This window comes from Eleginops maclovinus, chromosome 3 (assembly GCF_036324505.1).
Source record: "Eleginops maclovinus isolate JMC-PN-2008 ecotype Puerto Natales chromosome 3, JC_Emac_rtc_rv5, whole genome shotgun sequence".
NCBI lineage: Eukaryota > Metazoa > Chordata > Actinopteri > Perciformes > Eleginopidae > Eleginops > Eleginops maclovinus.
This window is the reverse complement of record NC_086351.1, coordinates 18,441,711-18,468,025: the sequence shown is the minus strand read 5'-3', so window position 1 is coordinate 18,468,025 and position 26,315 is coordinate 18,441,711. Positions and strand designations below refer to the sequence as shown.

At 38.6% G+C, this 26,315-nt stretch overlaps 3 protein-coding genes across 3 annotated transcripts; all 3 read right to left on the bottom strand.

Moving 5' to 3' along the window:
* Positions 1 to 456: 456 nt before the first annotated feature.
* fxyd3 (FXYD domain containing ion transport regulator 3) lies at positions 457 to 12,764 on the bottom strand. The gene is made up of 8 exons (XM_063878943.1): positions 12,514 to 12,764; positions 5,015 to 5,070; positions 3,921 to 3,953; positions 3,614 to 3,637; positions 3,441 to 3,515; positions 3,296 to 3,332; positions 2,474 to 2,517; positions 457 to 1,125 (listed from the first exon to the last, which is right to left on the bottom strand). Exons 2-8 carry the CDS (start codon positions 5,046 to 5,048, stop codon positions 1,106 to 1,108), a joined length of 267 nt encoding a protein of 88 aa, XP_063735013.1. The 5' UTR covers positions 5,049 to 5,070; positions 12,514 to 12,764; the 3' UTR covers positions 457 to 1,105.
* A 353-nt stretch (positions 12,765 to 13,117) lies between these two features.
* Positions 13,118 to 16,660, bottom strand: fxyd11 (FXYD domain containing ion transport regulator 11). The gene is made up of 7 exons (XM_063878944.1): positions 16,516 to 16,660; positions 14,775 to 14,819; positions 14,530 to 14,595; positions 14,220 to 14,234; positions 14,004 to 14,078; positions 13,837 to 13,861; positions 13,118 to 13,684 (listed from the first exon to the last, which is right to left on the bottom strand). Exons 2-7 carry the CDS (start codon positions 14,806 to 14,808, stop codon positions 13,654 to 13,656), a joined length of 246 nt encoding a protein of 81 aa, XP_063735014.1. The 5' UTR covers positions 14,809 to 14,819; positions 16,516 to 16,660; the 3' UTR covers positions 13,118 to 13,653.
* A 4,249-nt stretch (positions 16,661 to 20,909) lies between these two features.
* Positions 20,910 to 25,119, bottom strand: LOC134861379 (uncharacterized). Its single transcript, XM_063878564.1, has 6 exons — positions 24,862 to 25,119; positions 24,107 to 24,236; positions 22,491 to 22,741; positions 22,132 to 22,279; positions 21,810 to 21,932; positions 20,910 to 21,722 (listed from the first exon to the last, which is right to left on the bottom strand). The coding sequence occupies exons 2-6, from the start codon at positions 24,201 to 24,203 to the stop codon at positions 21,673 to 21,675; spliced, it is 669 nt and encodes a 222-aa protein (XP_063734634.1). The 5' UTR covers positions 24,204 to 24,236; positions 24,862 to 25,119; the 3' UTR covers positions 20,910 to 21,672.
* Positions 25,120 to 26,315: the final 1,196 nt, after the last annotated feature.

The window sequence follows — 26,315 nt, the reverse complement described above, 5'->3', positions numbered from 1 at the left end:
CAAGATACCTGCCTGTTCCTGTCGCCCTTCATGTCTGAAGCTAAGTGTTTTTCATGTCCTGTGTTCCCCTTGCTTCGTGTTGTCGTCAACAGCTTTTGAATAAAGCTCGCTTTTTGTTTTTGACCCTTACCTGCTTCCCCTTGATTTACTGCACTTGGGTCCTGTTTCCCCAACCCTGACATATGTGCATTTGTTTTGTTACAAATCAGTCATTTAGTGGAAAGTATTCTGTGATGTATCGGAAGTCTTTGAAAATGAAGTAATTAAAATGATTTCAATCAATAAAATGTATCTTCTCTCATAACACAGTTAAAATACAATAACATTAAAAACATGAGATACTGCATACTTTCATATCTCATATTCTTGTGCTTTTGAAATCAAATGAATATTTCATTGGATCTTGGACACACACACACACACACACACACACACAGACAAAAAAAACCTCCATAGTTGTTTGTTTCAACGTTCTTTTATAGAAACATGACAGAGTTTTTCTGTATTCCTGAACAGTACAATCCACTACTCTCTTTCATAAAGCTAAACATGGGAATTAACTGATTATTATGATTAATCAACAACATTTTACACACTCATGAATATGTGGATTTAATATATGTGACATGAAAGCATGGACAGAGTGTTAGGTTGGGCACAATAAGCGACTAATGTCTACATCGATGTTTGACCTTACACACAGAGTAGACAGCAGTAGAGAACTACAGCATGTGGACACTTAAGGAATCTTTTGGTAAAATAGTTTAACGGTTGTATGAGGTCACTTTCAGCTTAATCAACCAGATTCATTTGACAGTTTATTTGTGTCATAGCCTTTTCAATTTCTAAATCAATTGTTCTGTAGATTGAAATGAAAGTGAAACATTGTGTGTATAGAGTGTGTGTGAATGAAGGTGCATGTTGCAGATCAGTAGCTCAGTTGTAAGGCAGAAAGCATCACACCTCACAGCCGTACACAGACTACTCTCTGTTGCTCTCTAACAGTGAAACAAAAGCCTTTCGTTGGATGTGTCAAATCCCGCTTCTCACCCTCCGTGTTATCTGATGGTTGCAGGTATGGGAAGTCGGTGTGCGCAGTCGACATCTAGCATTCGCAGGAACGACCTGCAGACAGACAGAAAGGTGTTTGACTTTGCTGTTTGAAAATGGTTTCAGTAACACCAAACACTGGGTTATACAGAGGTATGATGATGTGAATCACGCTGTGGTTCAATTACAATTCACGCCTAATTTCAATTTCATTAAGATTATTCATTGAGTTTAGTTTTATAACTAAAAATTATATTCTGAGACACTGCTTGGCAGACAACAGATGTACTGTTGGGCCACTTACATCTACTCAGATTGTTTTTCTGATAACATAAGATCCAGGCTTTCACAGAGGGTTCCTCGTCAAAATGAACAGACCCAGTTATTATAACTGGTAAAACACTGAATATAAGCAGTTTAATGTCAAAATGTTAGGTTTCACCAACTCTGTGCTGAACGATTGCTCAGCTAGTTCCACAGAGTACTAAAATTCTTCATCTGCTTACATTTTATAAATATATAAAAATGTGGCTTGAACTGGATGAAAAGTCAATTCATGAGTGTGTGTGTTAGTGTGTATGTTTTGTCAGCAAAGGCCCACATGGACATACTGCCATGACAATTTCCAGTTGCATGGACACACATGCCCCCTCACACAAACACAGTGTTTTTCCACATGGGCCACCTGTGTGTATCATATACATCACAGCTGTTAAAGTCAAACTGACATTAACAGCATTGGAATGGCTCTAGCTTAGCTTTAAACAAATTAAAAATGAGCATTTTCAAGAGGGCTTCTTTCATGGCTACACCGCTACATAAAAAAATAAAATGTGCATCCATGCTCCCTGTTGCTACTTCCCTCCCTCCCTTTTGTGAATGCTAAACTCCCAGAGTTACACCCCCTGTTATACAGCAGGTACATGTCATCTGAGGCCATCGCCATGGGAGACTTCCATACTGTCAGTATGTGTGTGTGAAACAGATGGACGGAGTAAATATAACCTTACAACTTAACAGCACGTCAACTAGGTAATGAAGTCTTAGGGGGGGAGGATCTCTGTATTTTGCTACATATCATTTTCTACCTCATAATCATTTTTTCGGGTGGAGGGCGGATAAAGTGTGTTCATTCATTTTTCTTTATTGCTTTATTGAGTATTATTTATTTAAACTCTATATTTGTATCAAACCTAAAATTGAATATTGCTATAATTACATCTATCTCTCTTTATTATTATTAACAGGTGTTTACCTATTTACATTTACTGAAGTTTACATCAAAAATGTGTGGTTCTTCTGTCATGTGTCTGTGGTCACAGGTGATCATTTTCTCTGTTGACATTTACAGTCAACCATAACTACAAAGAACATTTCCTTTGTGAGTTAATATATATTTTTCTGGCAGGTGATTAAACAATACCTTGGTCGGCAAGCATCTGCTGAGCATTGCTTCCTGTCCTCGCTCTGTAAAGAGAAAAAAGGAGAGAGTAAGAGAAAAAAGATACTTCTATCCTCTTTGAAACGTTGTTATATGATCTGCTTTTCACAATATAATAATAAATGTAAATGGTTCTTTGTTGAGAGTTTCCAATCAGGCTAGAGGAACACATGTCATGGTATTGAACTTCAATAGACGAGGAAGAAATAAAATATATTGATCTAACGCTAAAATACCTATTCAAATTTGCATTTCTTTTAAATATGTGTTGGCTAATGTCAACGGACATGATTTAGGCACAGTGCAACCAAAGTGTTTTTTACACATTTGATGAACAATCAAGTTCTCTAAATCTTGCCGTCGGAAATGGCAGAACGAGATAACACCACTTCCTCATTAAAACTAATATTTGTGGTATGTTTTGGGATTTTAGTCAACAAAATGAAAAACTACAAACAAAGATTGCAGTAACCTTCAAAATATGATTGTCTAAATAAAACATCCCTAGACAAGGAGCCTATTGCCTTTTTGTTATTCTAAATGTTCCTTGGTGATTTTGTAATGCCCTCTAGTGGAAACAGCTATAACTACAGGCATGTCTATAAAGCCTATACTGTAGGTACTGTATGTGGTCAATATTTTTATTAGGCCTAATTTGAGCAGCAGATATTACTATAATGCATAATTTTTACTTTATTTTAAGTAATACATTTCCTTTGGGAGTGTACATTCATAGCCCTAGTTGATATGCCTTTTTTTCGCAATAATTAAACACATTTAATATTTAACTGTTTGAAGGATCACCTCTTGTCCTGGTTGAACTTGCACCTGCAGTGGCCACCTGGAACAAGAGAAAAGAAGAGTGTCATTCTTTAAATCTGTGTATCTGTGCAGTGTCAGTTTATTGCTGTAAGGGTCAATGATGATGTGTGCATCATTTGGATCTTACTGAACAGGATGGTGATGCCAATGAGACAGAGGACAGCAGCAAGAATCAGACCTCCGACACGCAGTTGGTGGTAGTCTGCACAGAGAGGACATAATTAACATTTGAAAAAAGCCCTAACCCTCAATACATCCTAAACGATAGTGAAAATAACACATAGGAAAATAATAACATACCGAAGGTAAATGGATCCTCTTCCACTGCAGGAACAGAAGTGAATAAGTTCAGTTGGTTTGAGCAGCAGATAAACAAGCATGTACAGAAACAGCCACACGGTTACAGAATAAAGTCAACAGAAACAGAAAGCTTACCAAACACAGTGGCCTAGTTTGATGAATCAATACATTACAACCTCAAAGTGCCGTTACAAACAAGTAATGTAACAAAAACTAAATAAAAAACGTATTGTTTTCTTATATTAATACAAATAAGAATAGACAGTATACCAATTACTGGTGTTACTGTTGAGGGGTTATGACTTACTTTTTGCTTCTTCTGCGAACCCCACCGACACAACTGTAAGTGTGCAGAGAGAGACATGGTTTATAAAGTGACGCACACCTAAGCATCTCATTTTGTTCCTGATTGTGACAATAAATATATCCCATTGCTGTTGATATATTCAAAGATGAAAATGAGTGGTAACAATGTAATTATACTATATTGTTTCAGTCATGTTGTTTCACACACTAGTATCAGAATCCCTTTATTGGTCCCACAGGGGGGAAATTAAAATTTGCTACAGCAGCAACAGAGCCAAAGACAGCTGTACAAAAGAAATATGCATTAAAAAAAACCATCAATATAAAGAATAACACACAATTTACAAAATACACATCCTGAAGGAGATTTAGCAGCCAGGTAATATTGCAGTTATTGATAATGGCATATTTATGTTTATATATTGCATATAAATATCTCAGTACTATGAAGGACAGGCACACTTGCAATGGATGTTGTTAGGAATCATTTATAAATTAATCTAGTCAGTGTAAATAAGTGAAACACCTTTAAAATCTTCGCTGCGTTTATTGATCTGTTTAAATATGAATCATAAAACCCTGCCTGTTTAATCTCTCATCTTCCTTATCCATCCCATATTTTCTCTTCTCCAACACCTGAAGGATCTGTTGATGTTATCCCCCTCACCTTTTGTTAATGCAGAGCTCTTCATTTCAGAACTTACTGAGTAAGGGATTTGCTATCTGACAGTATATTTCTTAATGATAAAGAATCACATCAGATGTCTAGACACTTTAAAATCTTGAGTGGGGGGGGGGGGGGGGGGGGGGGGGGTATCTCCAGCACTCAGCTGCCTTGTGTCTAATATTGTCCCAAAAGTCTAAACACTAGAGTAATGTGCTGATGCAAGACAGACCTGCGGGCAGAATACCCTCTGTAAAGAGGAAGTGGACAGAACAGATCACGGGTTCTCTCATTGACTAAAACTGATTCACGCACTGATTATGACATTTATTTACTGACTTTTTAAGAGGTGGATGTTACTGAATGAAGGACATTACGTAATGAAGAAGGATTTCATTAAAAACCTGTGAATAAATTAGCTTTTTACTCACGTGTCATCAACACCAAAGCACAGATCTTTGCCATCTTCACGCTTGAGTCTGTTTACCTGCAGGAATAAATACACACTGATATCAGCAAAAAGTATTTAAATATGTTACCTTAGTGTGTAACCCCTCAGTGTTGAAGATATTAAAATGTGTGCAAACAAAGTATGTGCCCTTACGTTCATCCTATGTTTGTACATCCATTTACATTGACAGCCAATGAGAACAAGGCTGAGCTCTATCATTATCTCCAGTCCCAATGGCACAGATAATCACATTTAAAATGTGTGTGTGCATGTTGGTAAGCTGTGCTCCAAACTGGCTCGTTCCAGCCAACAGAGTCAACAGAGAGCTGATGCAACATATCTGTGTTTTCTGAGGGGCTCTAACAGGACTTAAACACACAGACACTCTTGCAGTACATGCATCCCCTCCCTCGGATTACATTCAGATACAAAGTGGTCTCTCTGACTCTCTTTCACACTCATGCACAGGAACTGGATCTGATGTTGAAGGGTACAAAGTGCTCTAATGGAGGCTTATTAGGAGAACTTAATCCCTCTGCATAATGCATTACAGTGATGTGAAAGCTCTTAAACTTCAATCTTATATTTTGTGTTGTTGTTTTTCAATTCACTCCATCATACAGCACATATAATGTACAGTACTATAAGTGCACCCTTGCTGCAGCAACTTTCCAGTTTTTTAAAATAGCTTTCACTTGCTGACAAGAAAATCCATGGAAACAATGTTAGTATGCACTCATCCTTATGAAGCTATTCCTGCCTGTAATGGTGTTTTAACCTCATTACAAGTGTACACTGGTCTATAGAAGGTCAGGTTTGAGACAAAAGACATGTTTTTATTTGGCAATCCTTGATAATTATTACAATCTGACCAAAACTATTTAGAGTTTTGTCCTGACAGTGAGGCAGAATTTACAATTATGCCACCTACATTATCCGTAACGAATAAACCATGTATTGCAGTTACATCCCAAGCACTGTCTGAGTGTCTCTGAGTGTCCTCTTTAGCTGCCATGTTGAAGCAGCAGAGGAAACATGTGCACTGGGAGCGGACACACCTTAAGTAACACAACAGTGATTTTCCACTTACTGGACTTTTCTATGCAGAGCACCCAGGAAAGAACAAACACCCCGTGCCCATTTCAAACAGGCATTCAGGTAAGGGAAACCCAAAAATGCAAGCAAAAAATCATCATTTGGTTGACCTTCAGGTTGGGTCAAACAGACTATTTATCTGATGTAGGAGGTGATCTGCCTTGCGGCTGTATGGGAGTATCTAGTCAAATTAGTTTGCCTTGTGTGCTGGCCTGAATTCCTGCTAAAGCTACAGCTTAGCCTTTACAACTGTCCTCTCAGTTCGCTCAAATGACTTCAGAGTAAACAGTTGGTTTTCGTTTTAATCTTAAGCTTTCTATTTGACAAAGAGTGGTAATTGAAGAGGACACAAGAGAACATAGTGTTTTTAAAACAGAATGAATCTTAACTGAGATGGTTTCTCAGGATGAAACTTGAAAGGTGTTACAGTCAAGATTGTTCCCCTTCAATTAAGTATTTTATATAGTGAGGTGTGTTAATATCTGTACAAACATAGATGAAGAAGTGACCTTTGAGAAAACAATGTGTCTGCCTATTCTGCTGCTGGTACTTAGAGTTTGGAAAGAAGACAGAAATAAAAGAGCAGGATGAGTGCACCTCTCCTGGTGCCTCTCCACAGCAACCAAAGGCTAGGCCGGGGGAATGTAGAGGATGGGAAACAGGCCAAGAACCACGAGAGAATGGTTTACCTCAGTGGGAGCCACACAGGGAGCAGAGAGAGAAGACACAGGCGGCAGAGTGGGGATAAGAGTTTCAGAACATGAGGAAGGAGGACAGAAACGAAGGAGTGGGAAAATGAAAGAGACGGGGTAGGGTGAGGAACATAAAGCAGGGGAGTGAAGAAGGGTTGGCCCCTCCCCGGCCCTGTTTGAAGATTATATTGTAAAGCAAATGTTAGTGTAAGGCGGCTCCAGGTGGGAGTGCTGGGGATTCAAATCATTGTGTTGATAGCTGGTTAAAAGCAAAGAGCAACATGCTGCTGGATAAGTAATGTGGGATATAACATCCCTTCAAAGCTGAGTGCATCTTCAACACAACATTACAATATTACATGTCAGTGGTTAAGGATGGCAGTTGACTGTTTCTCAGTGTTGGTGTATCTGCGATGAATAGACAAACTGCTTCATCTATAAAAATGTTTAAAAAATTGTAATATGGAGATCACAATTCCCCAGAGCACATGGTCAAATATTCACATTGCTAAAAGCCCATAACCTGAAGATGCTCAGTATTTTAACGTATAAGACAAAGAAACGCAGTAAATCTTCACTCGGGAGAGGCTGGGACCAGCAGATTTCGGGCAATTTGGGTGAAAAAAAGCTGTAATAGATTTTAAAAAACTGTAGCTAAATCTTTCAAATAACCCATAGATAGTTTCAGGTTTGATTGAGTTATAGTTTCTTATACAGAACTAAAAACAATCACATTCAGCCAATGTTTGATACCAAGAAAGACAAACACAGCTAAATAAAATGAAGATGAAGACATCATGTATAAAGCATTTGTCTTTTCCCTTTGCCTACTAATGCCCTGCACCAGGCGGAGCCACATCTCTCCGCCTGGTGCAGGAAATAAAGAGATTTCTGTTCCGGTGCTACTCTGCCTGTTTGTTTTCAGCTGCATCTCTTTTTCTTCCTGTCTTTAGGACTGCCTCATTGTTTCCTATCACTACACTGCCTGCTCCTTTCATCCAATATACTGTCAGTTACTCCTTTCCACTTGTGTTAAAAGCTTTAAGCTTCGTCTGTTTGTATAAATCACTGTTTCACACTGCTCTTCTGCCTTTGATGAACTGCTGTCTCTCCCTGACTCACCTCTGTGTGTCCTTGCTCCTTCACCCATCTCCTGTCCTTTTTGTTTTTCCCACTCATTTATCCCCTGCCTAACAAACTCCCTGGAGTAGAAGCTTTCCAGGCTCTATGCCCGTCCCCAACACTATCATCTTCTCTTTCCATCCCGTTCTTCTCTTTCTCTTCTATCCCACGGTGACGTAACACAATAAGCTGCAGGGTCGCCAAAAGAGCCCAAACTCTGAAATATGGCCAGCATCCTCCCCTCAGTCAGTATCCCATGCACCACTTTAACTTTTTGTGATTGTCTCCTATACTAACCTTTTCAACTTCATTGTACTGGGGTGAAGGCCAGAGCATTTGAGACATAATCTGTTTCCAATCTGATCAAATAAGATAAATACTATCTGCCTGGCTAGATGGAAAATGCCCAGAATCCAGCAGTAACCAAGGGCAGCAAAATTGAACAAAATTCTTGACTACAATGAAAATATGTAGGTATGACAAACAAAAAGGCCAACACAACAACAACAAAACACACACAAAGGGGCACAGTGCACACAGTGCCAGTTGGCTTTGTATTTCAGACATGTGTTCACTCCCTTGTGACAACACACAGAAACCACTATGTGGTATGACACACACACACAGAGATGCAGATGCTTTAAATAACTAACATGTATAGCTATATAAAAAATAAATATGTAGCAAAGCATTCTACTATTCCATCCATTCTTAAAACGGCTTATTCTAATCAGGGTCAGAGAGCAAATTTCATAGGGATATGTAACACATGTGAACATACACTACTCATCATGTCTACTAAAAATGTAAACACTTTACACTCAAACATAGATTACATGTTCTCTTTTGCAATCACATGGCTGTGTGCTATGGGATGACTTTGTCCCTGTTTCTATTTTCCCCCCCAAAAAAACATCCAACAATTTGAATGCCCAACACTGGTGTGTGTGTGTGTGTGTGTGTGTTCCTTAACTGCACTACAAAGACAGCTGCCTATTCTCAGTGGTATTTTTTATTCCTAAATTAGCAGCACTGAATTCCAGAGTGCAAGTCTTTGATGTTGTGAACCTACTTTCCCATCTGTGAGAAACAACCTGATTTTATTTAGACCCAGTTGAATTTAAACTTTACTAAAACACTATGCAATTAACCTACTTTGGACTGAAGGTAATAATGTTTCTTTGTAATTGAATGCCTGGAAATATGGTGGATAAAGCCAATAACTTTAGAGTATGTTTTTTAATTAATGAAGAGTTATTTTCCTATTTCTAAACTTGCTTTTCTCTCTGACTTCTAGGGGATCACAGACACATTCAGAAGTTCAGTAGTTTAGAATTGGGTTAGTTTGTCAGTGAAGGAGCAGGACTATGGGAAAACTACTGGCCTGATTTTGACTTTGAATTTGAAGGAAAAACCCTAAACATTTTGGACAGGTTATGAATTTTCCGGTTGGTAAGCTATTACGTTTTTGCTTGTGTTAACATTGCGAGATAAGGGCAATTGTGCTGCATTCATGGTGCTTTTAATGCTATGAGCAATAAAATACAAAATGTTCTACCATCATTCTTCCACATTACAGGATAAAGCTCATGGTGAACAAAGACTTCCTCACTTGAGAAATGGGACCATCTGAGGTGTAACTGAATGCACCACAAAGGTCTGCACTCTACTCAGTGTCATTTGAGTTATAATATGTAATGGGAAAGTATGCAAGAGAGATAGAAAGGAAGGGACAGACGGTGGAAGCAGTTGACTGATGGAGAAAGAGAAGGTAAAAGCACAAACAAAAAATTAAGTTGGTAAATAAGAGTGAGCAAGAGAGGGCGAAAAGGAGGAAGAGGGATCAAAGCCCGGGGGAATGAGAGAGGGAGGCAACAGGTCGAGGGAAAGTGCAGTTGGAAAAGAGAGGGAAGAGGAGGAGCACGAACAGACAAATAGAGGGTAAGAGGGAGTGGATCATACGGGAGCCATGAGTCACACATGGTAACCACAAGGTTCCCAGTGAGCGGATAGCAACAACAGACTGCCTGCTCCTAACTGCAGTCACACACCAGATTAAATGATGGAATACACTTCACCTTTTCATCTCATTTTACATAAATGTAATAGTAATATAACACATATTGATAAGCTACTTCTGTAATAAGCGTTGTATAAGACCTGAGTGATTTGTTGTAAATATATTTAGGCATGTGTATGTGGTAATTGTGTTATAATTTAGCTATGGTTAACTAACTGGAAAGGATTAGCTGTGTTTCTACTGAGCTGCAGAATAAAGTGCTGTGGTTACACAGGGAAGGTCACAGTTAAATCAATGTCTTCACGTTGAGGTTTCTAAATTTGTGTTCGCGAGACACCAAAGTGTTCTGAGGAAAGGTGAGGAGGGAGAGTGTCTCGCCTGAGAACGCTCTCACTTTTTCTCCTCCAACTGTTCACATCTCTCATTTTTTTTAGGAATTGTTGTCATGTGAGGAGAGGTGAGCGAAGTGAGCTAAGTCTGTCTCACCTGAGAAGGAAAGAAAGTCTGTCGCCACCTCCCTCACCCATCCTCCATATCTATCTCTCACCCTGTAACTCTCGCTCCTTCACTTCTCAAAGGCTGAACAACTGGGTTTAATATAAAAGGAGACTAAGGTGGATTAAAGTCCATCAAAAGCTAGTTAGACAGGTGTGAGTTGAATGTGTGACGTGTCCTCTCTGTGCACTAAAGTTTGCTATACTGATCACATGGGAAACAACTCTCAGTGTTTCACTAACTTATCCACAAATAGATTTGTAACGGAAATGAAGTCTTGTTTGTTACTATGCAAGCATATTAATGGATTGCATGGAAATGATTGATTTGTTTTAGTGCAACTGTGGGGGCATTTGTGCACACAAGTGATTTGCTATTTAAAGAATAAGAATACAATATTAACACATAATGTATAATGCATGGATGCAAAGGAAACTTAAAAGCATCTTCTCTTGCACTGCTAAATGGCATCCATGATATACTGTATATCATTCAGAATGTGAATTTGATTAGGAATTTTAATGTTGCCACCACTTTCTGTTAAGTTCTACCTTAATTATGAGTGTTACCCTGTTACTTGGCTACTTGTTGCAGGACAGTGAAGATCTCTTGCAAGAGTATGTTAGCTTCGCAGTTTGTCTATGGTCATGGCAACGTCCCATTCTCAAAACCCTGCATTCTGTCTCTCTTGTACAATTGATTTAGGTCCAATGTTTACTGTGAAAAAACATGATTGTGGTCAATGGACACTAGAAACTGATGTCTATCTATGGTTTCTTGTTTACCTTACACAATCTGTATCTGTAAACAAGGGTATAAAAACCTAACATTGATTATGAAAAATAAAACAAAAACAACCCTGAGGCAGTCGTAAACATATCTATCATTTTATAATGCTTGAGGCATTTTGTCCCACACCCACATCCCCTATTTTAAACAAAATGATAGGAACTGCCTCATAATAGTGCTTGAACAATTAATTGATGACAACAAGATGGTAACCAATGAACTCATCATATCTTCTAATGACCACTTTTATTTTTGTAGGTTACATCTCCTAGAATGTGTGAATATGTTTGTTTCCTACCAATGTAACAGTTGAAGATGTTGACTTGAAACAACTTTAAACAACAAACATGTTTTTGATGAATACAACACAAATATTTCTGACAATTCTACAGCAGTACTTGATGTCTCCTCTATCTGTCCATGTCCCAATGTGTCCTTGTGCCACATAGTAGCAAACTGTTATCACAACTGTTCTTATCATAAGGCCTTTTTACACACACACACACACACACACACACACACACACACACACACACACACACACACACACACACACACACACACACAGCTTGCAAAGTGTGTTACAGGTCCACTCTGATATATGATATTATGTTAGCAGCATAATGCTAATTTTGAAAATGATGTAAGAGGATAAGGCTAAGCATCAAATACCAAAACGTAGGGACCGGATTTACTTTTTCTCTTATCTGGTGGGTTTAATCAAAAACTAAAGGTACGAAAAGAAACAGTACACAAATGCCACCCTATATTTCAAGCCTGCATCGTACTTTCAAAATCGTTTACATGTACGCTGGCATCATAGCGCGTGAAGGGAAAGCTGGCCGTGATACGCACATTGCTCCGTGGGCGCGTGCCGTTCCATTGTCCGGCATTGACTACAAATGTCAGCCGAATAACATCATACGGTTAAGAGTTATGACATAGCCTATTTGAAGAACTTCCCATTTTAAAAAATGTGTTTAGTCTGGAAAAAAAACGCTTATATATTTAGTTTGGACCATTTTAAGTAACCCAAAAGAACAGTTCATAAGAAATAAAGCAATGTAAGTTACAGCAGAAAAACACGTGAAGCTACATAAAATGCTTCATTAACATTAGCTTAACATTAGCTACATTGTTCTTATTTTCCTATTAAGATGCTTAGCCAATTGCCTATCTGGATCCTTTTAACTTTACAAACATATTGTTTTCCTAAATAAAGAAACTTCTTGCAAATACTAGCACATTTCTTTGTTCAACACTTACCTCCCACGAGTTGTGTTTAGGGCGTATAAAACGAGGAAATTTATCTCAAGAAGGCGGATATGTGAGACAGAAACAGCGACTTTCCTCCACACAGCACGCCAACACCCTACCTTCCTTAACACTGGCACTCTACAGGTTGGTTGGGTTTTACGAAAGGGGGTTGAGTTTGAAACGCTAGAGTTTTGTCCGTGAGTCCTGGTCGGGGGTCGGTTTCTGTTTTTTGGCTGGCAGCAGGAGAGCAGAAAGCCTAAGAAGAGCGGGGCGTGGAGGCTGATCCAGAGTCAGTCAGGCTGAGAGCCGGGGGGAGGAGGAGGAACCTTTAATGTTTGTTTGTCGAGAACGGAGACGCCGAAGTTTGTTGAGTTACGATGATTTACTTCACAGGGATGTTTGAGCTATAAATATTGAGCGGCATAAAAAAACGACAACACACATGTAGTAAACACAAGTAATAGTAATAATATGGTAATAAAATGTAATATATGGGTCCATACAAGTCATTTAATGGGAAATCTTGATAACTGAAGTTAGGGTCTCTAAAGGTCAAAGAGTAAAACTATCTAGGATACATAGCTACCCTTAAGAAATCACTGACATACAAACATTTGGTTTAGCATGGAGACATTTATTTTTGATATGCATGCCAAATGTTTCTTAAATGTTTTCTTCTAATTTTGTCAATGCTAAAATGGTTTACAACATGATTTATCCAACTAGTTTATTATACTGCAAGACATGCAATCAACCGCAGGCCAAAATGACTAAACATCACCTTATGTTTATAATAATGCAGGATATCACTGTGCATATTTATGGTCAGGACCAAACTAGGTAGTTTGTGTTAATTGTGAAGGTCTATATGCTTAGAGGATAAACATACTGATTAACATACAGTATCAGATTTGGGCAAAGTGTATACATTTTAAAAACAAGAAAACATTTATTTCATCATTTCAGGGACATTTACAGACTGTTTTTACATCTTGCTTTAACAGTATTGCACAGGTCTGTATAGGTGTGATCATATGAACCTGTGTGTTTTCCTACAAAAACACCCCCCACCATGCAGCCTCATCTCTCCACCCCTTGCCTTTCAGCTCTTCTTCCTGGCCGGAACCGGTTTGTCAGTCATGCCCCCTATCAGATTTCACTGTTGTCATCTTCCACTTTTCTACAAGGTAAGAGAGGATGGCAGGAGTGGCAGTTAGCATGGCGGTTTGGGAAGAAAGAAAGAAAGAAAGAAAGAAAGGGAGGGACACAATGAGAGAGGGGGCTATTCATGTGTTAAAGTTCAGATAGAGATTTAGAAAGGAAAAAACATACTTGTTCTTCCCGCTGCACCTGGTATCTGTGAACGCAAAGTAGGACGTGTTACTAAGGTTACACCCACTTCAATGCAAATTCAACACTTTTACTACTTCTCTGATTGTCATGTTGGAATAGTGTTGCTTTCATGTAGGCTTATTTATCTGTTAGGTGTCAATACTTACAAAGTAAAACCACGAGTCCTCCGAGAAACAACAAGCTGGCACAGACTAACCCTCCAATTCGTAGCCTTTGATAGTCTGTTAGACAATATTGTTAGACAGGGTAAGAATTCAATTCCAAAGAATGTTTTGTATGTACAATGTAACTGATACTCTGCACTAGTCTAGGTTATACTAGGCAGATTATAAGAAGCAGGAGATAAGAGTGTCTGTACTTACTGTAAGCAAATGGATCTGCAGACAAAACACAAGAGGAGGAGGAGGAGAAACAATAAAGGTGAACAGGAACATTAGTGACAAGACATACTTCAACTAGCATCAACAGCTGTACAAGACTTTCACCCCTCACTCCAGCAAGTGTGCAACAGTTGGCGGCAACAACTCGTTGATCTATGTTTCAAGGTTAAATGTTGTTGTTTTTAAGCATCCATTAATGGTAATTGTTCATTTGCTTTGAATGTGACCATTGTTATGGGGATAAAAGTGAATATGTCATTGATTTCTTCCCAACTCCAGTTTCTTAACAAACCAGTCTCAGGTGAATATGGAGTTTGGGCCTTACTTGCTTCGATTTCCACAAACAGGGTGAAGAAAACTGAAAGAGAATCAGACAAAAGAGATGCTAATTTTGTTGATGGTGAATTGCCTTGCCTTGCAACAGAGTTTTAAAGAAATAAATAGGGGTAAGGCCATGGCAAGCTTTTCAAACAAGTCATCTTTTGCATGCTTATATTTTTCCTTGAATAGAAAAGTTGACTTTTGCCTTTTCTTTACCTGCTATAACAGCCACAATAGTGAGGTGTCCCATCTTTAACACAACTAAGAGTCAGATAGAAAGAGACAAAGACATAGAAAGGAAGAGAGAACATGATCGTGAGAGACAATAACATAAAAATGTTTCCCTTTGTTTCTCACACACAGACACAGACACACACACAGACACACACACAGACACACACACACACACACACACACACACACACACACACACACACACACACACACACACACACACACACACACACACACACACACACACACACACCCCTCTCCCCGGGAAGAGAATGTCCTTGTTGTGTGAGAGGTCAGTGTCTCGTCAGCAGGGATGCATTCTGGGTGTTTGGAGAGTAAACAGTCGATCATTTTTTGTCTTATGGTGAAACCCAGCAGGTTTCCAGACCAGTTTTCATCAAACTCCAGAAAAACCTAATCCAATCAGGCCAAACACTGTCATGTGCTTTACAGAGAAGATTTCAACCTGTGGTTTTTCTTTCTCTCACTTTCAATCTCATATGATCAGCTATAACTGACTTTATAGAGTTGTATATAGGTTGAATAGGCAGCATTCTGTTCTTTTGGGTAAGTAAACATACTTAGTTAAAATTTGGTTGACCTCCTTCTTATCTTAGTATATTACTTTTTAAATGATATCCAATTGTTAATGCAACAAGACTTTACATTGACCTTACTTTAACCTTTGACTGATCTTGGACACCCTTGGGCCTCCATGAGGATGGATTTAATGCATTTTGGAAAATCGGTGCTTTTCCGCTTGTTTTGAATATTTTCTTTCCCTCTGAATAAATTGCGTGTTCTTAAACAGCCTGGGTTTGTTATTTAAACTTTGCATAGTTAAAGCATAGTGCAACAGGTAAAACCTGCTTCATGCTTTTTTACACGCTTGCATGTTGTTCTTGCAGATTTATAAAGTTTGCACCAGATTTTCCGGAAATGGAAATTAAATAAAAACAAGTCAATGCAAAAAACTACTAATTACGCAGTTTTTGCCACTTATCTTCAATACAGGCCCCCTGTATTAATGTCATTGCAGTTATCAGTTAAGTATGACATTTGCCAAGGTCAAACTGTGCACCGCCCTCGGTCTTCAAGATCTAATGTTTTAAAATGCGTCCCACTTTCAGATGACACAGCAGCAACAGACGTAATAAACGTTCTGCCTGGGTTTAAAGTCATTTTACACAGATTTCCTTGGCTTCTTATTGATGTTCAACCAACATTCCCATCATTCATTACTATTTTGTTACCCAAATCGCTGCATTGCAGTGCTTTTAGAAACATCCTGATCCTATGTGAAAAAATAGTTGTTTTTTTTAGATAGTAAGAATGCTGCAGAAATCAGCCCATACATCTTTATAGGGCATTTCATACACAGGAATTATGTCATATATGACACACAACAGCCATATAGGCCATTTACCATTAGCAATAACATAAAGAATTCACAAACATCTCAAGGACATTCGCTACAAAATGTGTAATAAATGATATCCAAATCTCCAAACAAATTAAAAACTCATATCAGTAAGTTCCTCAAATTCCTGGTACTATTTTTGGTTGTTCAAAACACTCTGTTGTCCCATCAAACTAAAACATTAAACATAAATGATAATTACTTGAAAATTACAACCCTTAATATTGACTTCTATTTCCAAAGGTGCCCTTGACCCCTAACCCTGACTCCCATGCTGCTTTGCTCCATCATCCCTGAGCTTACCTGAGCTGGTGGTTCAGGAGCAGAGGAGTGTGTGTGAAGGTTCCGAGACACTGGATGCTCAAAAGTGTGTACTTTCTATTTTACCTGAATTTGAAGCGGCTGCTCCTCCTCTTTGTTTGGGATATAAACTTGAGTGTGTGCAGCGCGTCCAGTGTGATCCTGCATTTCTGTTCAAATAGGACACCAGTAGCAATGTTATTTCATAAACATCAGCGTATGTGCATGATTGAGTGAAATCCATTCCTAATTTGTTTCAGTGAAAATTTTACTTATAGTTAATACTCTCTACAAGGCAGGCAAGTACATTAACATCGCATATTTCATACACAGAGGCAGCTTGTGGTGCCTGAGATTAATGAAGTAAAATATATACAGTATATATATATATATATATTTATGTATGTATTTACATAAAGAAGAAAAACAAAGTTAAAATTAGCAAAAAAGTCTTATGCCTTTAAAAAATGGTTTGAGTTCAAATCTGAATTCTTTTAACATTTTGTTCCAACATTAGACCCCATGATAACTGAAACTAACTTCACAACCTTCATTCTCAAGCTAGGACTATAAACACTGAATCCACTCTGCGCAGCCAGTGATTCACCAGCAGTATTGCTTTGACACACCACATGAATCACGAAGCCTTGACTAGAAGCACTGTGTTAACAACATATCAAATGTAGCAAAAATAAAGTGAATATCAGTCATGGAAAACACAAAGACAGGAACAACTATGATAGAATAAGATGAAATCATCACAATTCCTTTTCAAGTGTAATCCTACATATTAGTTGTTAAAAAAAGGCGAGTAAGTGTGTGTGTGTGTGTGTGTGTGTGTGTGTGTGTGTGTGTGTGTGTGTGTGTGTGTGTGTGTGTGTGTGTGAGTGTGTGTGTAATGTACAGTGCCTTATGTGTTTTCTGTCCCTCTAGTTTTATCTCTTTGCTCCACTCTCAGTGGAGTAGATTGCACTGAGTTGGTTTCATGGTTGACAGGCATTTCCTTTTTTACTAACCCTTGGCAGGAAGTAGGGATTTTCACATTGACTTCAAAGGGTAGATCAAAAACCCTTGATAATATGTGAGATTATAAATGTCTAACATTTTTGAGAAAAAAACTCAGAGCATTTAGGGGAAACATTCATTACTTCACTTTGCAAGATCGGCTCAACCTCATTACAGCACACAAGCCCTGATACGCCATCTTAGATTTGTTGGTGTGACCCCTACAGTTTATACAAAGCATGTGTGCAGAGATATGTGAGCGCATGCATGTGTCACAGTGGTGATCTGTGACTATTTATACCTTATCCTGTCACACGCTGACAAAGCCAAGGCATGCATCGGCCTTTCAACATATGAAAATACTGCGGGGACAGGCGCAGACACAAAGATACTGCAGTTCGAATGTGTGTGTGCCTGTAAGTGATAATATAACCATTTGACAGCAGATAGATTGGCAACTGGTGATGACAAAACAGAGAGAGGGGATAGACATTTCATATTAGTTTGTGTAACTTGTATGGTACAAATGGAAAATACCACAAACTGATTGATATCCAGTGGAAAATAACGTCTATATCACGATATGGAAAGACTAATCTCACTGAACCAATTTATCTGTGCTGTTTCTGATGTCTGCATGAAGCCCCGGTTGCCTGTAGCATTGTGAATACGAGGTTAAATAAAGGCCTCTGTGTTCCATTTCAATAGCTCTGATAGAGGAGCTAGAGAACATATATAAGGAATACTCAGTGTGCCGTTTCTCTCAGTATATGTAAGATGTAAGGTTTGTAGGGTAAACTACAATTTCATTTCCCTTAAAAAATGTGTACATATAATAATCATAAAAATCACTGTGAGATGTGAAAGTTACACATTGAACAATAAGGCTAAAGTAGTTTCAACTGCAACTTCACAACCACATTAGCTTTACAAAGAAACTTAAAATTGACAAATTAGCTTTTTGTTGGGGATTTGCAGAGGAATAAATACAGCACTGTTGACAGAAAGGGAACTCTAGTTGGTATTGGTGTTTGGACAGAAATGGAGGATCAGATCAATGCAACAGAGTAAGAAACCAGATCGGTTGATCTGGTTTTCTTTCAATGGTCCTCCATGTATGTGGGGAGAATAGAGGTTGGTTGTAGGTCAATTAAAAAGATTGTAAAATTTATATTGCTAAATCCACTTAGTATTAACAGCTGTTAAACTGTAACTTAAATGATAACAGTTTAACTCATTTCCTTAGTTATTGATACATAGTTAGTTAAAGTGATCCATTCTCAGTTAAAGGTCATCTTGAGAAGATACACTGAACAATGTAGGTTATCAGTGGACACACACACACACACACACACACACACACACACACACACACACACACACACACACACACACACACACACACACACACACACACACACACACACACACACACACACACACACACACAGATGGCGACACATGCCTCTCTGTTATGGTGGTATTTGGAATGTTTGTCCATAAACAGTAAAACTAAAGGTCTAACAACAGGTTAGCTTACATAGTAGAGAGTGACATCAGTCAGTCAGCAGATAAGAGAGCTTCACTTGGGTCTGAAAAGATCCTATGGTAACCACATTATTAATATTGATTTATTTTAAGAGTACTATTTGGAAAAGTGCAGGCGCTGATTTGTTTACTTAACTCAACTGACTCCTTGTCGTTTCATTCAACCAAATACCAAATGAAGCCAATCATACTTTAAACTGATACATGAAGATTTCATATTCAGTAATAGATAACATTAAAAATCAAAACAGCAGAATCTGACAGGAAACTTATCATGAGTGAACCGAGGTGTAGCTGAGCAGCTGAGTCAACACGTTGCTCCATACTGCCTCAACGAAAAGACCAGGCAGAATGCTATCCTGCTGTGTGTGTGTGTGTGTGTGTGTGTGTGTGTGTGTGTGTGTGTGTGTGTGTGTGTGTGTGTGTGTGTGTGTGTGTGTGTGTGTGTGTGTGTGTGTGTGTGTGTGTGTGTGTGTGTGTGTGTGTGTGTCTATTGTCTCTAGCTGCTCGTAATCAGGTGTAACAACATGCAAAAGACTGTAGTCAAGAGCAGACAAATACCACTTGTCATGTAACATTGTTCAGTGCTCATTCAATTAGCTTCTAACAGAAAGTAGAGAATTTATTTGTGAGCTGCTGTGTTTGATAAGTGATATTGCATTTTTTCAGTGAATTCGGTAGGCTATGTTGGGGTGCGTGCAAAACCATTTGAGTGACTAGTGAAGTTTTCCCTGTAAAGATAAGCATATGGTTTTAAGTACAAATTGGGGGAAAAAGTAATTTACTCCACACATTTTAATAGCAAGTTAGAGTATAGTTGGTGTTACTTTGTGCCATGTTTTACCACAGCATAAAGGCAACAGGATTAGTGCCAGCAACACCAAAAGACTGTGAAGTAACTGTAAGGAGTTCACCACCAGAGGGAAGCAAAACATATTGAAGTGATGATCATTAGGTCAAAATAACATCACTACTTCATCATCTGTCACTCTGTTTTGCTTCTCTGCCACATGCTGTTGCATGTTACAGTTATTAATGCTAGTGTCCTTAACAAGTACCCATTCAAAATTGTTAAAACACAAACAATGTAAAATCCTCTTGCAGCAGCACAGTGTTGGTTGTAACTAAAGATGAAGGGACATAACACAAAAGAGGAGTAATGATGATAAACTTAGACTTTTACCCAGGGGATCCCTGTTTGTGTCCTTTGTGAAACCAACATGTTTACTACCTAACTTATTATTTAACAATATGTGTTATTTTAACCCATACACTGGTCTCTTTCTTAACCTAACCAATATACAGTATTTTGAATTCACAGTGTTCCCCATGTGTTTACAACTGCAACCCATGTTCAATTTTATATATATATATATTAGCTCAATCACAGCTGTAGCACAGGGTCAATAGGCAACAACAAGATGAGAACAAAAGCATATTTCAGTGATCTCATCATAAGTACTTCAGAAGACATGAAAGGCAGAATAGAAGTCACCAACATCATCAACTTCATGCAAAGACAATGACAACAAAGTGTAAAGACAACTTACTTCCGTATGCAAAGATATGAAAGCACGTATCGTCACAGCATTGAATCATTTCACAAAGAAAAGTGCAACAAGCTCTGACAAAAACAGAACATTTGTTGTTTTGGTGTTTGGTATGAACATCACTTGTTTTAAAGCGAACATTTTTCTCTGTTATCTGTGGAGTGAGTGCTTCCCTCAAGTGGACAATCTGTGAAAGTGTAGCTGACTTACCTGGAAAGCTGGGACCCTCATCAGTCAGAGTTTTACATAATATTTCATAAGAATACAGCTGTAAAGAATGTGTACCAGCACAAAGACAGTTCCTCCTCTATTCTTTATTTAACCTTGCTTGCCTGCAGACAATCCTTCACTTTCACTCACAATGTGTCTGTAATCCCCAACTGCTGCCTAAAGCTGCTCAACATGCATTGACACTTACATCGTCCTTTGTTTGTTGCATCTGGACAAAAAATATTGAATATTGGAAGATTCCTTAAAAATTAAGATTTATTTTGTTTATTAATGTTGATTTATTCTAACAATTATGTGCAGTAAAAATGTTCATGAAGAAGAAACTGCTCTTCAAATCCCTACAGTGTCTATTCACTCTACACACAAAAACATACTTTAGGCACATTAGAAAATAAATGTTTTAACAGGATGTAAAAGGTAGGTGCTGTAAAGGCAGTGCACATATTATTATTATTAATAATAATAATAATAATAATAACAATAATAATAACAATGATACATACATAAGATTCATATAGTGCTTTGCTAAATGATCAAAGACACTTTACATGAGATCAGATGTTAGGACCTTGCAGCAAGCGGAAAGCTTTTTTAAATGTGTCTAAAGCGCTTTTGCACTGCCAGGCTGTGTATAATGGGTGCAATGTCCAGTTTAAGAGGACATAACAAGAAAGTGAAGTTATCAGGGGTCAGACTAGATCAAAGACGTAATCATCATCTCCAGACCTGGGTTATATCATGCTTTCACAACTACATTGCTTAAAGGTTAAGAAAAACATTAATTCACTGTTGTTTAGGAGGTACAAAAAAACAGCAATGGCTTCATTTATTTCTTTGTTACTATTGTGTCCATATCATCTTCTGGTTGTCCTCCCCCTGAAAGCATAAAGACATCCAACATTGCTAAATAATTTGCAGTTTGCAATCAATGTATTCACCAGAGACTTTGGGTAGTATACTTACTGAACCAACTCTGCAGGGTCTCGGATCTCCGCAGCATGAGGTAGGACAAACCAAACACCAACAGGATGCCAAAGAAGCCTCCAATCACACAGCCAATGAGAATGGAGTAGCTGCGGCCATCATCTAGAGAGTGAATTAATCACAGATTTATTTGGTGGAGAAAGACTAAATGCAAAGATCAGATCAATACAAGGATCACTCAAAATCATTGCAACAACAACATGGACAGATATGATTGTGAACCGGCTCTCTTAACATGTACAAACATTGTCTTTTAGATATATTATACTTAGATATTAAACTGCAATAGTAGTGTCTTCACCATAAACGTGCAGGATGGCAGTAGGTGCAACGGGATTGTTTGCCAGCTGACACACAACTCTTGTGCCGTTGTCTGAGTAAGAAGTTCCCTTGAGCGTCCACACGGCCAATGACTCGCCTTTTTTCGTACCACAACTTCCATAAAGAGCCTGAGGAGACAGACAGACAGTGGAGAGAAGTTAAGCGATGGAAGAATTAGAGATAAAAAATGATATAACACACAACGTGAGCTGGGAAATGATCTGGCGAGAGACAGTTGAGTTAACCTAAAACTCTTCTTACAGTGGCAGTATGATAGTGTCACTGAATGGAAGTGGAGAAGAAAGTGAGGATAGGAGGAAGCATTAGATGAGGCCTCACCTGGGGTATATCTTCCACATGGCCAGAGGGGCAATTGAGGCTGTAATTGCCTTTACTCCCGTAGAAGGTGAAAGTGAAGGTCGGAGAAGCTCCGTGAACTCCACAGCGAAACACTGCAGGCTCTCCCACAGGCACGGTGAGGTTGGCTGGGCGTGTGACGTATCTGAGAGTTGCTGGGTTCGATGCTGAAGTGGTCGTGGTCTTGATGGGGGTGGTCCTGTTGAGGGTGGTGTTGGTGGTGTTGCTTTTAGCTGAAACAGTTATTTACAGTTGACAATGGGTGTGATAATGAGGATAGTACAAAACGTGCAGAGAGCATTAAAGTACAATTTGTCTTGACTACTATTCATCCACAGTTTTGTTTAATCAAAAACTTGATAAACCAGTTAAGTAACCAAACACTCTTACCTAGAAAAGTGCTCTCAAAACTCCCACACAGTAAAGAGTTCAATAATTCCCCTTACAATGGCGGTGAAGACGAACAAAAACTTAGATTTATTTATCTTGTTTCATGCCTTACTTAAGTGGATCATTATATATATGGTATGGAATACATCTGTGGATGCTTCAGATTAATGTCTTTGTCATCTTTATTGATCGATGTCCTTTGCTTGTTTTTGGACCATGACAAAGGCCAAAATGTGGCTTGCAACAGACAAAGTGAATCTTCTTTATTTTTTGGTTTAACCTAGCCAAATGACCCTTCACTAAACCCCCTTTGAACACAGACTGCAGTGTCCGTCAAGTTATTGGCTCCAAAGACCCTATGGCGATTGTGTCATATTTTCTAAGCATTAAGGCTGCTTTTGAGGATGTTGAGCTGGTTAAACACTGTGTAATAGTCATACTCGTAACCCATAGCAGTATAAGGTTTACATACCTAAATTGTTTGTGCTTAGCTGAAAACACATGGGGTTTATATTAGCCGATAACGTTAGCAGCATGGGAGCACAATTGATGGAAATCATTTTTGATAAGGAAGCAGTTATTATTTACTTGCAGTCAGCAGCAAATTATGATACACACACACACACACACACACACACACACACACACACACACACACACACACACACACACACACACACACACACACACACACACACACACACACACACACACACACACACACACACACACACACAATCTCTGAAACAAAAGTTAAAAAATGTCTAAGCATGGCCCAACTCATCACACTTTATGGAACCTGATCTTGCATAACACACAGCGCACGTCATTGCTAAGATAATCATTTCAGGTTGAGTTGTTGTACTTTGCAAAAACAAATGTCCACCCATCATTGTTGAGGTTTGTCAACAGGAAGTGAATGCTACTTGCATCCAACATCATGATGCCTTAAGCAAAGTACATCCCCGGCCCTCATAAAAATTTGTATATTCTAATGACTGTGTTTCCCCAGAAGATTTCCGTGACATGGAGAAAGATTTGTTATACAAAAATCCTCCAGTGACTAAAGGTATTTCCTTAGAGGCTCCAACACATTAACCAGGGTCGGAGTGACATCAGTGCATGTATTCAGTTGCAAGTAAGACCTGGAAACCTGATGTTTGATATAAACACACTTATATTCTGTAATCCCTGATGTAGTTAGTTACCTGAGGAGGGTGCGGTGATTTGGAGCATCGCCAGCAGCAGCAAGCAGATATTAAAAACCTTCCTCCTTTTCCTCATCTCTACTTTCGTCTTCTCCATTATTCTCTCCACTCTCTTATTTCATAGGTTAATCTGCAAAATGACCAACAATTTAACTTTACTTTTCATGCAACAATAAAGGAACACAACAGTTCAAGACTCCCATGCTTTTAGTCAGATTAAATGGGATGTAAATAAAGATGGCACTTTGCTACCTGAGGGCAAATAACCATTTGACTGGTTCTTTGCCCGCAGGTAATACTACAATAATGATTTTAGATACAGATGCAATGTTAATATCCTTTTATGAAAATGGGCCAGTGTTTTATGACCCATTAAATTGATTTAAAAATCACTTTTGTCATCTATATAAATATATTTAAACCAAATATTTTATTTCACACCATAGATTGAATAATAATTTATGGGCGGACAATATACAAAACATTAAATGATTAGATTTGACATTCATAGTTTTGCCACTTTTGATTCTTTTGAAAGCAATCATTTTAAATAGAATCTTATTTGGTTTTGTCGTGCAAAGTTATTTGTTTTCAAATAAATGTAAAACATATGTCATAATTATTTTACCTATAAACATGAATTGTTTACCCCTTAAATCTAGCAAGGTTTTTGTAAATATGAGAAATAAAGCAAAGTAAATGAAAAAAACAGACGTATTTCAAATAATAAAGACGATGAAATTATTACCACTAACCTTGAAATGAACTGGGAATTCCCCAGAAGATCTGCACGCAGTTTCCTTATTCAAAAAACCAACGCAACTACTTTACTACCTTCTCTCAGCTGTTATTCTGACATATGCAGGCTCAATAAACAAAAGTCTGTAAATGTCGCAACGTAATGCTGACTCTCTTTTCATCTATCCACGTCTCACGCCATCCTCTTGCTCTGACCAGAAGGTAAATCGAGAGGTACAAAGCAACTGAAGGAATGTGGAAATCATCCTGATTTACAGGAAGGATTTCTGCGACTGAGAAACAAACAGGTTGGGCAGGCCTGAGCCAATAATAGCAATGTCTAGCTTTCTCTCTCACACACACACACACACACACACACACACACACACACACACACACACACACACACACACACACACACACACACACACACACACACACACACACACACACACACACACACACACACACACACACACACACACACACAATTTGTTTCTTGAGAATGAGCTTGCAATACTTAGGTAACAATTTTACATTCAAATAAGTTCCCTCTGTGTGAAGGACAACAGGGACGACCTGGTGTCATAGCAGGAGAAATGACCTCAATGTTCAAAAACACACCTGCCATGTTTTGCTTTTATTACCATTTCTTGGGATCACGGATTCTTTGAAGTTAAGAGGAAGAGATTGATAATGTGTGATAACAACATTAAGAGTTTTACAACCATGCTTTGTGAGGCTAAACAGTGCTTTGAGCTAGATTGTCATGATCCTTGTTTTGTTTGTTGTTTCCTGTTTTATTTTGAAATGTTTTCCCCTCTTGTGTCATGTTTAGTTTCACTTCCTGTCTGCGTTTCCCTCCTGTGCCTGATTGTGTCATTGTGTTCACCTGTTGCCCCTGTGTTTCTCCTCCCCTCTTCCAGCTGTGTCTTGTCTTGTGATTACCCATGTGTATTTAGTCTTGGTTTCCCTTTTGTCTCTTGTTCGGTTGTCGTCGTTTCCCACCTGGTCTAGTCCATGTTACCTGCCTGTTCCTGTCCATCCGTCTGTCTGCTCCTGTTCCTGGTGTCCCTGTGTCCCCTGGTTAGTGTAGGTGAGGGTTTTCTTTGTTTAATAATACAGCTTTAATGTGAATAAAGCTTGCCTTATGTTTGGACCCATACTTGCCTCCCTTTGTTTTACTGCTCTTGGGTCCTGTCTCCCCCACCCCTGACATAGATGCTACAATCAGCATATTTACATGCTCACAATGTCAATGCTAATACACTGGCGTTTAGCAAGTGTACAATATTAGCATTCTTGAAATGGTTAGTACAAATCTGATGGAAAGCATGTTGTCTATTGCTTTGACAAAAACAGTGGTTTGATAGTGATGCTGTTATTTTGAAGAAATACTATGGGCAAGATGAAGTCATGGGCTAACCAAAGCGTCTAGAATCGACCATCTTGGGCCCTTGACTCTCTGTCC

Excerpts from the sequence above, each read along its gene's own strand:
- fxyd3 (XM_063878943.1), bottom strand. The coding sequence starts at position 5,048 with ATGGCAAAGATCTGTGCTTTGGTGTTGATGACAC. Across the intron at positions 3,954-5,014 it reads TGCTTTGGTGTTGATGACAC|TTGTGTCGGTGGGGTTCGCA; the intron begins GTGAGTAAAAAG and ends GCACACTTACAG. Across the intron at positions 3,333-3,440 it reads TGGCATCACCATCCTGTTCA|GTGGCCACTGCAGGTGCAAG; the intron begins GTAAGATCCAAA and ends CTCTTGTTCCAG.
- fxyd11 (XM_063878944.1), bottom strand. The coding sequence starts at position 14,808 with ATGGGACACCTCACTATTGTGGCTGTTATAGCAG. Across the intron at positions 14,596-14,774 it reads TATTGTGGCTGTTATAGCAG|TTTTCTTCACCCTGTTTGTG; the intron begins GTAAAGAAAAGG and ends ATTCTCTTTCAG. Across the intron at positions 13,862-14,003 it reads AGGACTCGTGGTTTTACTTT|ATACCAGGTGCAGCGGGAAG; the intron begins GTAAGTATTGAC and ends TTGCGTTCACAG.
- LOC134861379 (XM_063878564.1), bottom strand. The coding sequence starts at position 24,203 with ATGGAGAAGACGAAAGTAGAGATGAGGAAAAGGAGGAAGGTTTTTAAT. Across the intron at positions 22,742-24,106 it reads AATCACCGCACCCTCCTCAG|CTAAAAGCAACACCACCAAC; the intron begins GTAACTAACTAC and ends TAACTGTTTCAG. Across the intron at positions 21,933-22,131 it reads TGCCATCCTGCACGTTTATG|ATGATGGCCGCAGCTACTCC; the intron begins GTGAAGACACTA and ends TTCACTCTCTAG.